The sequence below is a fragment of the Manis pentadactyla genome, chromosome 13, assembly GCF_030020395.1.
Source record: "Manis pentadactyla isolate mManPen7 chromosome 13, mManPen7.hap1, whole genome shotgun sequence".
In the NCBI taxonomy this organism is placed as follows: domain Eukaryota; kingdom Metazoa; phylum Chordata; class Mammalia; order Pholidota; family Manidae; genus Manis; species Manis pentadactyla.
This window is the reverse complement of record NC_080031.1, coordinates 69,995,901-70,010,228: the sequence shown is the minus strand read 5'-3', so window position 1 is coordinate 70,010,228 and position 14,328 is coordinate 69,995,901. Positions and strand designations below refer to the sequence as shown.

The window sequence follows — 14,328 nt, the reverse complement described above, 5'->3', positions numbered from 1 at the left end:
CTGCTGATGGTGTCCTTTGCTGTATAGCTTTTTAGTTTGATATAGTCCCACTTGTTCATTTTTGTTTTTGTTTCCCTTGCCCAAGGAGGTGTGTTCAAGAAAAAGTTGCTCATGTTTATATTCAAGAGATTTTGCCTGTTTTCTTCTATGAGTTTTATGGTTTCATATCTTATATTTGGGTCTTTGATCCATTCGAGTTTACTTTTGTGTATGGAGTTAGACAGTAATCCAGTTTCATTCGCTTACATGTAGCTGTTCAGTTTTCCCAACACCATTTATTGAACAAACTGCCTTTTCCCCACCCACTGTATATTCGTGGCTCCTTTAACATTTATTAATTGACCATATATGCATTGGTTTATATCTGGGCTGTCTTTTGTGTTCCATTGATCTATGGGTCTGTTCTTGTACCAGTACCAAAGTGTTTTGATTACTGTGGCTTTGTAGTAGAGCAAGAAGTCAGGGAGCATAATCCCCCCCACTTTGTTCTTCTTTCTCAGGATTCCTTTGGCTGTTCAGCATCTTGGAGTTCCATATGAATTTTAGGAGTATTTGCTCTAGTTCATTGAAAAATGCTATTCGTATTTTGATATATATTACTTTGGGCAGAATGGCTATTTTGACAATATTAATTCTTCCTATCCGTGAGCACAGGATAGATGTCCATTTATTTGTGTCTTCTTTAATTTCTCTCATGAGAGTCTTATAAATTTCAGAGTATAGGTCTTTCATTTTCTTAGTTTGGTTTATTCCTAGGTATTTTATTCTTTTTGATGCAATTGTAAATGGAATTGTTTTCCTGATATCTCTTTCTGCTAGTTCATTATTAGTCTATAGGAATGCAACAGATTTCTGTATACTAATTTGCATCCTGCAACTTTGCTGAATTCAATTATTAGTTCCATTAGTTTTTTGGTGGAGTCTTCAGGGTTTTCTATGTATAACATCATGTCATCTCCAAATAGTGACAGTTTAACTTCTTCCTTACCAATTTGGATGCTTTTTATCTCTGTTTTGTCTCATTGCCGTGACTAGGACCTCTAGTACTGTGTTGAATAAAGGTGGTGAGAGTGGGTATCCTTGTGTTGTTCCTGATCTTAGAGGAAAAACTTTCAGCTTTTTGCCATTATGTATGGTGTTAGCTGTCGGTTTGTTATATATGGCCTTTATTTGTTGAGGTATGTACTCTCTATACCCATTTTGTTGAGAATTTTTATCATAAATAGTTGTTGAATTTTGTCAGATGATTTTTCAATATCTACTGAGAGTATCATGTGGCTTTTATCTTTTATTTTGTTAATGTGGTGTATGATATTGATTGATTGACAAATATTATACCATTATACCATCATTGCATCCCTGGAATAAATTCTACTTGGTTGTGATGGACGATCATATTTTTGAATTTGGTTTGCTAATATTTTGAGAGGATTTTTGCATCTATATTCATCAGAGATAATGTTCTGAAATTTTCTTTTTATGTGGTATCTGTCTGGTTTTGATATTAGAGTGATGGTGGCCTCATAGAATGTGTTTGGAAGTATTCCCTCCTCTTCTGCCTTTTGGAATACTTTAAGATGATGGGTATTAGCTCTTCTTGAAATGTTTGTGTAGAAATCAGCCATCTCGTCTTGGACTTTTGTTGTTTGCTGAGAGTTTTTTGATGACCAGATAAATTTTATTGCTGGTAATTGGTTTGTTCATATTTTCTGTTTCTTCCTGGGTCAGTCTTGGAATGTTGTATTTTTCTGGGAATTTTTCCATTTCTTCTAGTTTGTCCAACTTACATATAATTTTTCATAGAATTCTCTAATAATTCTTTGTATTTCTGTGATAGCCATTGTTGACTATTCCTTATAATTTTATTTATGTTCTCTCTTTTTCTTGATAAATCAGCTGGGGGTTTGTCTATTTTGTTAGTTTTCTCAAAGAACCAGCTCTTGGTTACATTGATTTTTTTTCTATTGTTTTATCCTTCTATTTTATTGCTCTGATTTTTATTACATCCCTCCTTCTACTAACTTTGTGTTTCATTTGTTCTTCATTTTCTAGTTCCTTTTATTGTTAGTTTAGACTGTTCATTTTGGATTGTTCATGTTTCTTGAAGTAGGTCTGTATTGCTACTTTTGTGTTGTCCCACAAATGTTGGACTGTTATAAGTTTGTTTTCATTTATCTCCATGAATTGCTTGATTCCTGTTTTAATTTGTTCATTGATCCATGTATTATTTAGAAGCATGTTGTTTAGCCTCCATGTGTTTGTGAGCTTTTCTGTTTTCTTTGTGTAACTTATTTGTAGTTTCATACCATTTTGGTCTGAGAAGTTGCATGATACAATTTCAATCTTTTTTAATTTATTGAGACTCTTTTTGTCTCTTCCCTGTTCTTTTCATTCTTCTGTGTCCTGTTCCGTTTGGAATTCTGCTAAAAAAAAATACCTATCATGGTGAAACAAGTACATAAAATAGAAAGTCCAAATACCAATAACCTTTAAAAAAAAAAAGGAGTTATTTTTCCCTCTAACAAGTCTGCAGGTGGGCAGTCCCAGGCTGTTGTAGAAGCTCCAGGAGGCTGTTAGGCACATGGCTACTTTTTTCTTTCTGCTCAGTCATCTGTAACAACTGTCCAACATCCTCAAGGTTGCCTCATAGCAGCAAATGGCTGCAGCAGCTCCAGCCATCAGGATCACATTCTTGGCAGGAAGAAGGTGAAAGGGGGATAGGATAGAAGGTGTAAGCCAGCTGAATCTGTTCCACTTTAAAATAATTTTTATGGAAAGCCCTTCTCAGTGACTTCTGATTACCACTGGCTTCCACTTTCTGAAGGGGCTTTGGGAAATTTCACTTTTTTGCTGAATTTAGCTAAGTACATTGTTATTTCCAATAACCTAAGAACTCTATTGGTAAGGAAAATGAGAATAGATTTGGGGTTTGCAGTCAGTACTTTCACACTGTTACTTTTGATTGAAGGTATAGTTTCAATAAACGCATACAAAGGAAGTAGAGTCACATAATTTATTATTTACCACTGAGTGAGGAGGCACACATAGGCTCAGCCGACTATCTTGAGCTGGAAGTGCTAATCTTTGGAATGTACAAGAGCCCTTTTTCATGATGTAGGACAAATTTCAGCCTAGAATGGTTAATGGCAAATGTATTCTTAAGGATGAAAAGAATTTTTTACTCAGTGTTAGCTCCTGTGGTTGAACTGTGTGCATTTTCTTAGGGATTGTTATGCTCTTTCTTTGCCTGCATGGTAAACAGATAATCTGTAATGAGAAAGGCACCTTTCATTTTTCTGAGGTTTTGAAACTTTTGAAAAACAACTTTGTTTTTCCGAGTTGCTGCCTTGGCATTTTATAGCGCTCACACCCAGTCTCGATATTTAGACAGGGACTTGAGTTAACATACTAGCCACAGGTTTTGTTCAACATGGGCACCTTTTAAAATAACCTCTTAGACAGTGGTTCTGTAACATCTTTTTATGTTGACAGTAACTACACTAGTTGGGGTGAGCATTTAATAATGTAGCTAACTGTTGAATAACTATGTTATAAACTTAAAGCAATATAATAGTGTATGTCAACTATACTTTAATAAAAAAATTATAAAGGACAAATAAATAAGATAAAATAACCCCTTAGAATTAAGCCCACGACAAGTTAGTGACGTGCGCCCCAGCCACCGTGTGAGTAACAGGTGCTTGCTGCCCTGGCTGTCCATCTCCTTCCTGCCCACTCGTGATGGGGACAGAGGACTGCCTCCCCTCCCAACTTCTGGGATCTGTAAATAATAAATCGTGTGACTCTGCTTCCTTTGTATGGGTTTATTGAAACTATACCTTCAATCAAAATGACCTCCTGGTTTTCCCTTCCCCAAAGAGGGAGCTCGGTCGCTACGGGAGCCACTTACCGACCCTGTGTGGGTGGCTCATGCCTCCTCAGTCAGCAGGTCATAATCTGCATATTCCTCATTAAGTACACTGGCTCCAGCTCCCCAACACACTGTCTCAATAGGTTTTCTAAGTTTTTAATTAGAACATTAAAATTCATTACATTTTACAGGCAGTGTATTAGTTTTGTATTGCTGCTGTAACAAATTAACACCAACTTAGTGTCTTAAAATAACACAAATTTATTATCTTATGCTTTTTGAGGTCAGAAGTCCAAAATTAGTTTCCCTAGGCTAAATTCAAGGTGTTGCAGGCTGTAGGAGAGAATCCATTCTGTCCCCTTTTCCAGTTCCTAGAGGTCGACTGGGCTCATGACCCTTCCTTTCTCATCAAAGCCAGTTACGTCCATCTTCCAGTCTGTCTCTGTCTGACCTGCTGCTTCCTTTTTATAAGGATCTTTGTTATCACACTGAGTCCCCCTGGATAATCTGGGCTAACCTCTCCATTTTAAGATCCCTTATTTAATACCGTATGCAAAGTACCTTGCCATGTAAGGTGACATTCCCAGGTTTAGGGTGTGGATGTGGTGGAGTGTGCCTACCACAGGTAGCTCCAACTCCATTTCCAGTTGAAATTTTTATTTTATTTATGTAGTTGCTTAAAACTGCTGCCCAGGAAGGCTTATCATTTTCTATGAACAGAATTTGGATCCAATTCTTAGAAACATTGGAAGGATCAGTCTCTCTGTTTTAAAAAACTGAAGTTCATTCTATTATAGAACCTTCAAGAAACTTTCCAAATGGTGTGGTCAAGTTCTTGAAGGTATTATCAGGGTAATCATTATAAATAATTACATCTTATTTTGGTTTTTTTATACCTGTAGAAAAACTTTTCAGTAGAAAAGTACTTCTTCCAAGCAAAATGTCATTGTATTAATTGATTTGGGGAAGTCTAAACTTCTTTAATCCCTTTATAATTCATATACTGAACTTTAATTTTTCAGGAAAAAAAATTCCAATCTGAAATAACAGATGATGTGTAGTAATAACAATAACTACCAAAAACACAAAACTCTTATCCTGAGACCTGAACATTTAGGACAGTTTAGAATTTTTTGGCAGAATTTCATTTTAATTTTATTTTTTTTCTACCTTTATACTGAAGATAGCAGTGGTTCACTTTCTTTTATTAGCTTTTTCTCTGAAATAATGTCTTTATAATTAAGTGATATTTCCTGTTTCTTTCTTTATAGCTTAAGAAATGTATAAAAACTCCAGAAATCCCTTCTAAACATGTTAGGAACTGGGTCCCAAAAGTCTTGGAACAACGACGACAAGGTTTGGAAACATATTTACAGGTAAGATGTGCCTCGATCAATATAAGGTAGCTTAATTATGAAGTAACAACAGGCATCTCAGTATTTTGTCTCAGAACTTATGGGTGGGTTGCAACGTATACCAAGCAACCAAACATTCTAGATTAAGTGAAATTTAAAATTAAAAATATGCTGTTGGTTAGTTCTTTTAGATTTAATTAGATTCTGTTTAAAAATGGTTTGTGGATCAGGAAAGTGAAAATTTTAAGGTAACAATGGTTGTAGAAAGGGCACGTCCATTTTTTTATTCAACTCTACAGATTACTTTGGTTTTGTATTTTGTTTTCTGCTCCAAGATGTGTTGCTTTCTCATGGCATTCCCAGCCTTCAGGTTTGGGTGTCTAGGAATTAGCGAGAGACTGGATTCTACATCTATGGAATTGAATTGAGAATGAGTGTGTAAAAACTGCCTGTGATGAAGTGCCAACATCTTTGAAAATTAGAATGTGTGTTTTTAAGAGAATACTTTAGGATGCTTCCTTCAGCTGAGAGGAACAAGCAGAAAGACCTACATAAGGTAAAACAAGTGCTCTCTCTTCCAATGATGGGAAACACCAAGGAAAGGATGGAACAGTGTCAGCTTCTCTGAGTTTAAAAACAAAAAGGGCTGGAGGCCTCAGGTGAATATTCAGTACAGTCACGAATCCAGAGAGCACTGCGCAGGGCTGGTGCTCAGACGCAGCAAGCCTTGTGTTCACCAGGGCGCCTGAGTCTGTCTGTTACCTTCACAGTTCCTATTGTTTTAGGTAACATGCTCTCCTCTTTGAAGACAAGAGCACTGACCCAAAGTGTGCAAAGCTGCTAAGAGTTGGTAAAGAATGTAAGCCCGGGTCTACTCTACTGAAGTCCAATTATTTTGTATACATATGTAAACCTTTTCAACACAGCTTTCTAACTAATCAAGAACATAGTATACATACCGAGTATAAGTATATACCCCTCATTGTTTCAGCACAAACTCAGAGGACTATAGTGTGCTACTTCTTTCTAGCCTATACCATTCCAGTGATTAAAAAGGAAGAAATTATCATGTTAAAGCTAATTTGCATCCATGAAGATACATTAGATTACAAACAACAGTAAATGACTCAGGCTAACTGAGGCAAAACAATGATTTATTGAAGGGCTAGTAAGGATGCTTAATCAATTAAAGTAATAGCTAAAACAGCCAAGTCCTTCAAAAAAGAGGAGCTGAAAGAGGTCCAGTAGTAGTGGCTCATAGGCCTTAATTTGAGTGGCAGACAAAGGATAAGCCATTGGCACAGGTTGGCCCAACACAGATTGTCATGTAGGTCTACTTTGAGATCCCACTCACACCCAGGAATCATTCTGATTTTCCTCCTGCCAGTTCTTGTGCTCTTTTCTTGTACTTGCTGTGCATCCGAGAAAAGGCACAGTTGAAAACCTGGCAGCTGAAGCCCTCACGGCCGCATTGTCCACGTGGTCCTGCAGGACCTCGAAGCTGGGGAAAACCCGGCAGTAGCCCAGGCACCTGAAGCCACTGTCCAGGTCCACCAGCCGCTCAGGCGTCTTGGCCCTGGGGCTCTCCTCCTGGGCTGGAGGCTCCACTGCATTGCCAGCCTGCTCTCTCCCCTGTGGGGCCTTGGTATTCGAGCTGCACTCCATGTCAGTCAGGCGTTTCTGTGGAGACACATAAGAGGGTCTCCTCAGAAAAAACGTATTCTGGCTTTTTTATATTAAAAAGCCTTGAGATGTTTTTTGGGCTGCTTGAGAAAAAACACACTATACTATTTTGGTCTTTTTTGAGGCATGCTCTAACACTTCCGCCCCACTCCACGAGACAGTCACACCTCTTTTCAGCCAGACACGCCTGTAATAAGTTTCCTTGATGGTTGCCATGCCCCTGTGTTGTGGGAACAGAGAGGACTCACCCTGCTGACCCACATGGAATGGAGAGGAGGAGGTGGAGGAGGTGGAAGCTTCCTGCTCCTCCCAGACCGGGGGTGGAGTCATCTCAAGGGCCCCAACATGAGGAAAAGAAGTTTCAAACAAGAAAACTAGAATAAGTGTGAAGTCTGTAGGAGTTGGGATGGTCATGAGAATATTCCTATGTGGGCACATGGCCTGCAGGTACATATGTATGTGAAGTCACAGAATGCCGTGTGGTACATTTTATCTGAGGTATGTGTGTGGTGTGATTATGTGGGGATTCAGGTGTGGAGGTCTATGTATGTTCTGGGACATGCCTGGTGAGTGTTTCTGATATTGGTAAGAGGGAATGGTGAATGACAGTGTACATGTGTGTTGTGTGGTATGACAATACACATGAACAGGGTGAGAAGTCAGACAGAGCGTGTTAGAGGAAGTGTGCTTGAGCTTCCCAGAAGCGCAGCTCTCTTAGGGGCTGAAGGCTTTGGGCTGAATGTGTTGTGGGTGAAATGGTATGTGGAATAGAAAGACTGTATATGAAAGTGCATTCCCTTCAGGGCATATGAGTTTTTGAGCACTTAGGCTGGCTCTAATGAGGGAGCTAAAATAAGTTATCTGTGTGAAAGGTTGTACCTATTTTGGGTTAGTGTGTAGACAGCAGAGTCTGAGAATGATTGTGTGAGTAGGGAAGGTGGAAGTGTGTATCTGTGTAACACTCATAGAGAATGCGAAAGATGCATGTGGAATGAAGGCATGTGTGTATGAGAGAAAAAGTGAATGGAAGGAATAATGGGGCTGTATCTGGTATGAAGGAATATAGGGTGTGTGTGTGTGTGTGTGTGTGAGAGAGAGAGAGAGAGAGAGTTGGTGCTGACCTGAGGGAAGAGGTGGTAACTGAATTCCCACACTGTTATCAGCACAGCCCACTGCCTCACTCACAGCGGTCCCAGTGTGCACATGGGGATAACCTGTCCTTGCCCAGTTCATGCCGACATGCTCTTCCATGTTTCTCTGATACAACTCATCCCCTTAGGCCCTCTTCCACCATTTCCTCAAATAACTCACTGGTCTCTACTTGGGCTGCAGCAAGCTCAGGGAGACTTCTAAGTATTTTTCCATTGGAATTCACTACTTCTGTGCTGGATTATATTAACGAAGATGGAGAAGCATTTTGAGTTTCTTTCTGTACTGGGCAGCCTTGTGCAGACTGATGAGCAGAATCTCTCAGCTCACCTCTGGGCTCTGCCCTCATCCCCACTGTCCTTCGCATCCCATTCAATAGTCCCTTCTCACCAGCGCCAGGAAGCTCGTCCTTACAAGGGACACAGCAGACGCGCTCCGATGCAGCAGCAGCTTCCCCTGTCTTCTTGCCTTGGGTTAGGCCCACTGCCTCGTGTCCATGCTGTTGAGCTTGTTTTTAGTGGAAAAATTAAATAAAAATGATAGATGTGGTCCATGCTGGGTGTTTGCGCATTTACCCATCCATTAAATAACAGTAAGACTCTACTATGGAATGAATTCAGTGAACCCAGATAGCCTCCATTTACATGGATAGCGTAATATGGTTTCCTTTTGAAAATTTTAAATGTGTGGTAATACTGATTGTGCCCACATGAATTATGAGTGACTGGACTTGCACAAAGTGTGTCTTTGTAAGTGGAGCAGAGATTTGTCGCTGGCTCCTTTCTAACTGACGTACTACTAGATTTTATTTATCAGCTTCCCTTGTAGGTAGTTGTTGGGTCACTGGCAGAATTTCCAGAATCTCCCACCTGGCCTTAGTGTGTTTACATATCAATAGGTGTTTCCTGCTGTGGCCTCCTGCAGCCTCTGGGACAAGGGGTGGAGAGAAAACAGCCATTCTCTCTTCCCCTCTGTTCCTGGCATGTAACTGGTCTGGCACCTGCCAGTCACCACGGACCCGCCCATGGAGTTCCTGCCAGAAGGGGCAGGTGGGAAGCAGGGTGTGTGCCAGGCTGAAGAGTGTGAGCCGCCAGTGACTGTAAAGAATAAAAAGCCTTTCTCCCAACCTACCCTCATCCTGGACTTATCTTGGTTTTACTGGTTTCAGAGGGGGACTCGGCCCTGGGCCTGGAATGCCCTTCCCCCTGGAGCTACAGTAGTTCTGCCCACGTGACTAAGTTTTCTGCACTGGGAAATGAGTGGCCAGGACACGTGCCCCAACCAGGCATAGGCATGAAGTCCTCCTCTGTGCCCTGTCGTTGTATTGGCTGACGAGCAGAATCACTCGGCTCATCTCTGGGCTCTGCCCTCATCCCCACTGTCCTTCGCATCCCATTCAATAGCCCCTTCTCACCAGCGCCAGGAAGCTCCTCCTCAGAAGGGACGCAGCAGACGCGCTCCGATGCAGCAGCAGCTTCCCCTGTCTTCTTGCCTTGGGTTAGGCCCACTGCCTCGTGTCCATGCTGTTGAGCTTGTTTCGTGGAAAAATTAAGTGAAAATGATAGATGTGGACCATGCTTGGTGTTTGCGCATTTACCCATCCATTAAATAAACAATGAGAATGTTTTCTCATACTATGGAATGAATTCAGGGAACCCAGATTATAAGAAAATTATAGTAATCCATCACTACGTCTGTGATAACAATAACCCAGAGCGGCATGATGTGGGGAACACAGGTCCTGAGCCACAGAGACCAGGATGTAGTCACAGGAACCTCTTCTCGGCCCTCAGATGATCTGATCCCTTAGAAAGACCGGCGCATGCACACCTTTTCCTCCCTCCCTTCTGCCTTCCGTCCCTTTCTCTTTCATAAGTAGGAATCCTCTCACTTTTTTTCTTTAGAGGACAATTTCTAGATACCGAAAGTTCAGAAAATATAGTTGATGCATGCCTCCTGACATCTTGGCAGATTTGGGGGGATCTGTGCTTTCAGGGTGTTTCCTTCTCCCTGGAACTCTGCTGCCAGAGGTTAAAGTGATGACAGCCAAGAATAAAGTCAGTATATAGAACAACAAGTGACTGGAGAGGCTCTCTCCGCAATCACTCACTCACTGGCCTGGCCGGTGCTTAAGTACACCAGTATGGCAGTTGGGATATAAGTCACACAGGGTTCCAACAGAGCAAACCACTGACGGGGGGACCCTTTCAGCCAACACAAACTCTATCATCAACTTCAGTTTTTATCTTGCACTTCATATCAAAACTTGAGAACCAGTGATGTGGATTAAACAAAAGTAAATTACTTTATGTATCTAGGGTAACCACATTACTAAATCTCCCCAAGGGTGAGGATAAGCCGTTACCTGAACCAGACTTAGAACCTTCCTGCCCCACACAACATGGCAACCTGTCTAATCCAAACAGTACCATGTAACATGTACACATGTAAGTTACGTGAGGTGCATGTGTATAGTAGGTTTGAGAACACCTTGTGATTACACGTAGCTCCAACATTTATTGAATTTTCCCCACTATAGGAAACAGGCTCATGTGTTTTAACAACCCATTGTCTCTTTTGAAACTCCTTTCCCTGTCACTTCCCCAGAGCCTTCAGGGAGAGAAAGCTCCTGGCTTTACATCCCATGGCCCTCATCGTGAATCCTGTGCTTGTCAAGCATGAAGGCTTCATTCCCCAGCTTCTGTTCTAGGCCCCCCATCTCCTGGAAACAAAAGGGCTCTGCACAGGGTTTGAACTCTAGTTAGCTCCATTCTGCTCCCACCTTCCCACTGACTGTCTCCTCCCTGAGGGACAGTATGTATTTGCTGCTCTAGAGCCAGGCCGTGATCCAGCCAGCTTCAGCCTTCTTTACCTCCAGTAGGTCCTGCCTCATGCTGTTCCCCCCACATGGGCTCAGCCTCTTGGCAGCCACTAAATGGTAGGCACATTTCCCGAGATAGTCTCAGCCTTGTCAGCTATTGGAAAAACCCAAACCAAAAATTAGATACTATTTTACACATACCAAGTTGGTAAAACTTAGATCAACCTATACAAATGATTGTAAGGATATGGGTTAAAAAAGGAGGAACCTTCATGATGCAAAATGAAGTAGGACCTATGTTGCTGTGTTGGAGAACAACTAGCCAACATTTTATGAAATTAAATAAGCATATAACCAATGAGTCTATAATCTCATTCCATAATGGGATCTTTACAAGGGAGATATTCATAGCATTATTTATAGTAGCAGAGAGGTGGCATTTTAGTTTCTAACTCAAAAAGAATGGATAAGCAACATATGATTGGTATATGCAACAGAGTACATTTCAAAGAATAAAAGCCAAGCCCATTACACTATTTGCCTATGGGGCAGGGCATCAAGAAGGAATTGTAATAAAGACTTTAGCTTTTTAGAGCAGTTTAAGGTTAACAGAAGAACTGAGAGGAAGGTAGAGATACCCCAAATCTCCTCTACCCCCATACATGCATAGTCTCCCCATTATCAACATCCCATACTACATTTGCTATGACTGATGAATCTACATTAACACATAATTTACCTTCTTACTGTTGTATGAACCCATACATTCTATGGGTTTCATATATCTGATGTTAAAATACCATACAGAGTATTTCCACGGCCCTAAAAATCCTCTGTGCTCTATTCATATCTTTTTCCTCTCCCTCCCTCGGGGGGAACCACTATTCTTTTTTATTGTCTCTAGATTTCCTTTTCCACAATGTCAGATATTTGGACTCATGCAGTATGTAGCCTTTCCAGATTGGTTACTTTCACTTAGTAATACGCATTTAAGGTTTCTCCGTGTCTTTTTATGGTTTGAAAACTCATTTCTTTGTAGTGTTGATTCGTTTTAAAATTTAAAAAAGGTGGCAGACTATTCTAAGCCATTCTGTCTGTAATGGCAAACATATTTTAAAATTTTTATGCCACAAATCAGAAGTTATAAAACATAAAAATATAAATTTCAGAAGGTACACTACAATACGGAAATTTTTATAATGGGACTTAATTTTCAACATGTTGAAAACTGAAGAGCTGTACTTAGTGCACTAAACAAATAATTTTTCTTTTTTCTTTTTTTTTAGATAATTATTTTTTATTGAAGGGTAGTTGACACACAGTATTACATTACATTAGTTTCAGGTGTACGACATAGTGATTCAACATTTATATACATGACAATTCTAGGTACCACGTAGCACCATACCAAGCTGTTACAATATCTTGACTATATTCCTTATGCTATACATTACATCCCGGTTACTTATTTATTTTACCATTGGAAGTGTGTACTTTTTTTTTTTGTTTTTGTTTTTTGTTTTTTTGTGAGGGTATCTCTCATATTTATTGATCAAATGGTTGTTAACAACAATAAAATTCTGTATGGGGAGTCAATGCTCAATGCACAATCATGAATCCAGCCCAAGCCTAATTTTCGTCAGTCTCCAATCTTCTGAGGCATAACAAACAAGTTCTTACATGGAGAACAAATTCTTAAATAGTGAATAAGTTACATAGTGAACAGTACAAGGGCAGTCATCACAGAAACTTTCGGTTTTGCTCATGCATTATGAACTATAAACAGTCAGTTCAAATATGAATACTCATTTGATTTTTATACTTGATTTATATCTGGATACCACATTTCTCTATTATTATTATTATTTTTAATAAAATGCTGAAGTGGTAGATAGATACGAGATAAAGGTAAAAAACATAGTTTAGTGTTGTAAGGGAGGAAATGTAGATGATTAGGTGTGTACCTGTAGACTATGTGTTAATCCAAGCTAGACAAGGGCAATAAAACATCCACGTATGCAGAAGATTTCTCTCAGAACAGGGGGGGTGAGGTTCTAAGCCTCACCTCTGTTGATCCCTAATTTCTCACCTGATGACCCCCCTGCGACTGTGCCTGTCTTAGGTTGTTCCTCCCTTGAGGAATCTTACCCGTCTCTGGCTAACCAGTCATCTTCCGGGGCCATACAGGGAAATGTAAAGTTGGTAAGTGAGACAGAAGCCTTATTGTTTGAAATGGTTAGCTTTTTATTTCTTTGCATATTTATGCCCTGTAGCTTCTATGCCCAGCATTTGTCTTGAGGTATCTTTACCACTTGGAAGAATTATGATACTCAGTAAATTTGATATGAGGCACGAATTCTATTTAAGGGTTATAATTAGGAAGGAAGAAGAAAAGCTATAGAAGTAGCAGGCAGAAGAAAACATGGGAAGATTGATTATTTCTTTGACATATCTTCTTGTAGAGTACTTCAGCACGTATAGGTTTTAAGTTACTACTTAAATTGCACACACACATTAACATAATATTAAGTTACTACTTAAATTGCACACACACATTAACATAATAGGAGTATAGTTACATAACCAAAGCATATCTGCAATTACCAGCCATCTCCAGTGAAACCAAGAAAACCAGTTAGGCACCTTAGGCATTTGTGAAAACTTATCTATGATATGGTGGATATTGTCCAACTGAACTGGAACAGTCTGAGAGAAATCACACAAATTAAAACAACCCATTCCTGGGGACTGTTCACATCCCTTATGTTCTTTTAACCGTAAATAGTCTGTAGTTGTAAGATTTTGGAGCGCTACAATTTGCACTTCTCCTAATTCTTGGTTGAGTTCCAACAGTATAGATCCAGTCAAATTTGTTGTTTTACTGCATGCACAGGCCAGCTTAGATATCTCCTTCATTCCCATGGCAAGTCCAGGAACTGGTGGGATGACTGCATCTACAACTGTAGCAGTGCTTGGATCTTTGTTGGGGTTTTTTTATGATCATCTTCTGGCATGAGTCTTCCAGAGAGTGCTGATGTTGGAAGTTCTTTTTCATATCGTATCTTAGTTCATTTTCGGGGTAGCCCAATTAGGCTTTGATCCTCTGTATAAACACAAACAGACCCTTTGCCTACACTTTTATATGCCTTTTATACCCTTGTGTAGAACTCATTGGAGGTTACCACACAGGAACTGTCGTTTTTTTTTTTTTTGTATCACTAATCTACACTTACATGACGAATATTATGTTTACTAGGCTCTCCCCTATACCAGGTCCCCCCTATAAACCCCTTTACAGTCACTGTCCATCAGCATAGCAAAATGTTGTAGAATCACTACTTGCCTTCTCTGTGTTGTACAGCCCTCCCTTTTCTCCTACCCCGCCATGCATGCGAATCTTAATACCCCCCTACTTCTCACCCCCTTATCCCTCCCTACCAACCCATCCT

The 14,328-nt window shown here is 40.1% G+C and overlaps 1 protein-coding gene across 10 annotated transcripts in view; it reads left to right on the top strand.

The window, feature by feature from the left end:
* SNX24 (sorting nexin 24) overlaps nucleotides 1-14,328 on the top strand; it is a 198,154-nt gene that overhangs the window by 120,674 nt on the left and 63,152 nt on the right. For 8 of the 10 annotated variants that reach the window (XR_005028328.2, XR_008993187.1, XM_036903162.2 and 5 more), the window contains one exon: nucleotides 5,143-5,247. The exons of 1 other annotated variant lie outside the window; for it this stretch is intronic. Coding sequence is in view for 6 of the 9 variants with exons in the window: in XM_036903162.2 (XP_036759057.1) it covers nucleotides 5,143-5,247 (105 nt within the window). In the remaining 3 variants the exon portion in view is untranslated. Of the gene's footprint in view, nucleotides 1-5,142; nucleotides 5,248-14,328 lie in introns of those variants that run through there. One more of the 10 variants, XM_057490311.1, reaches the window with a different exon arrangement.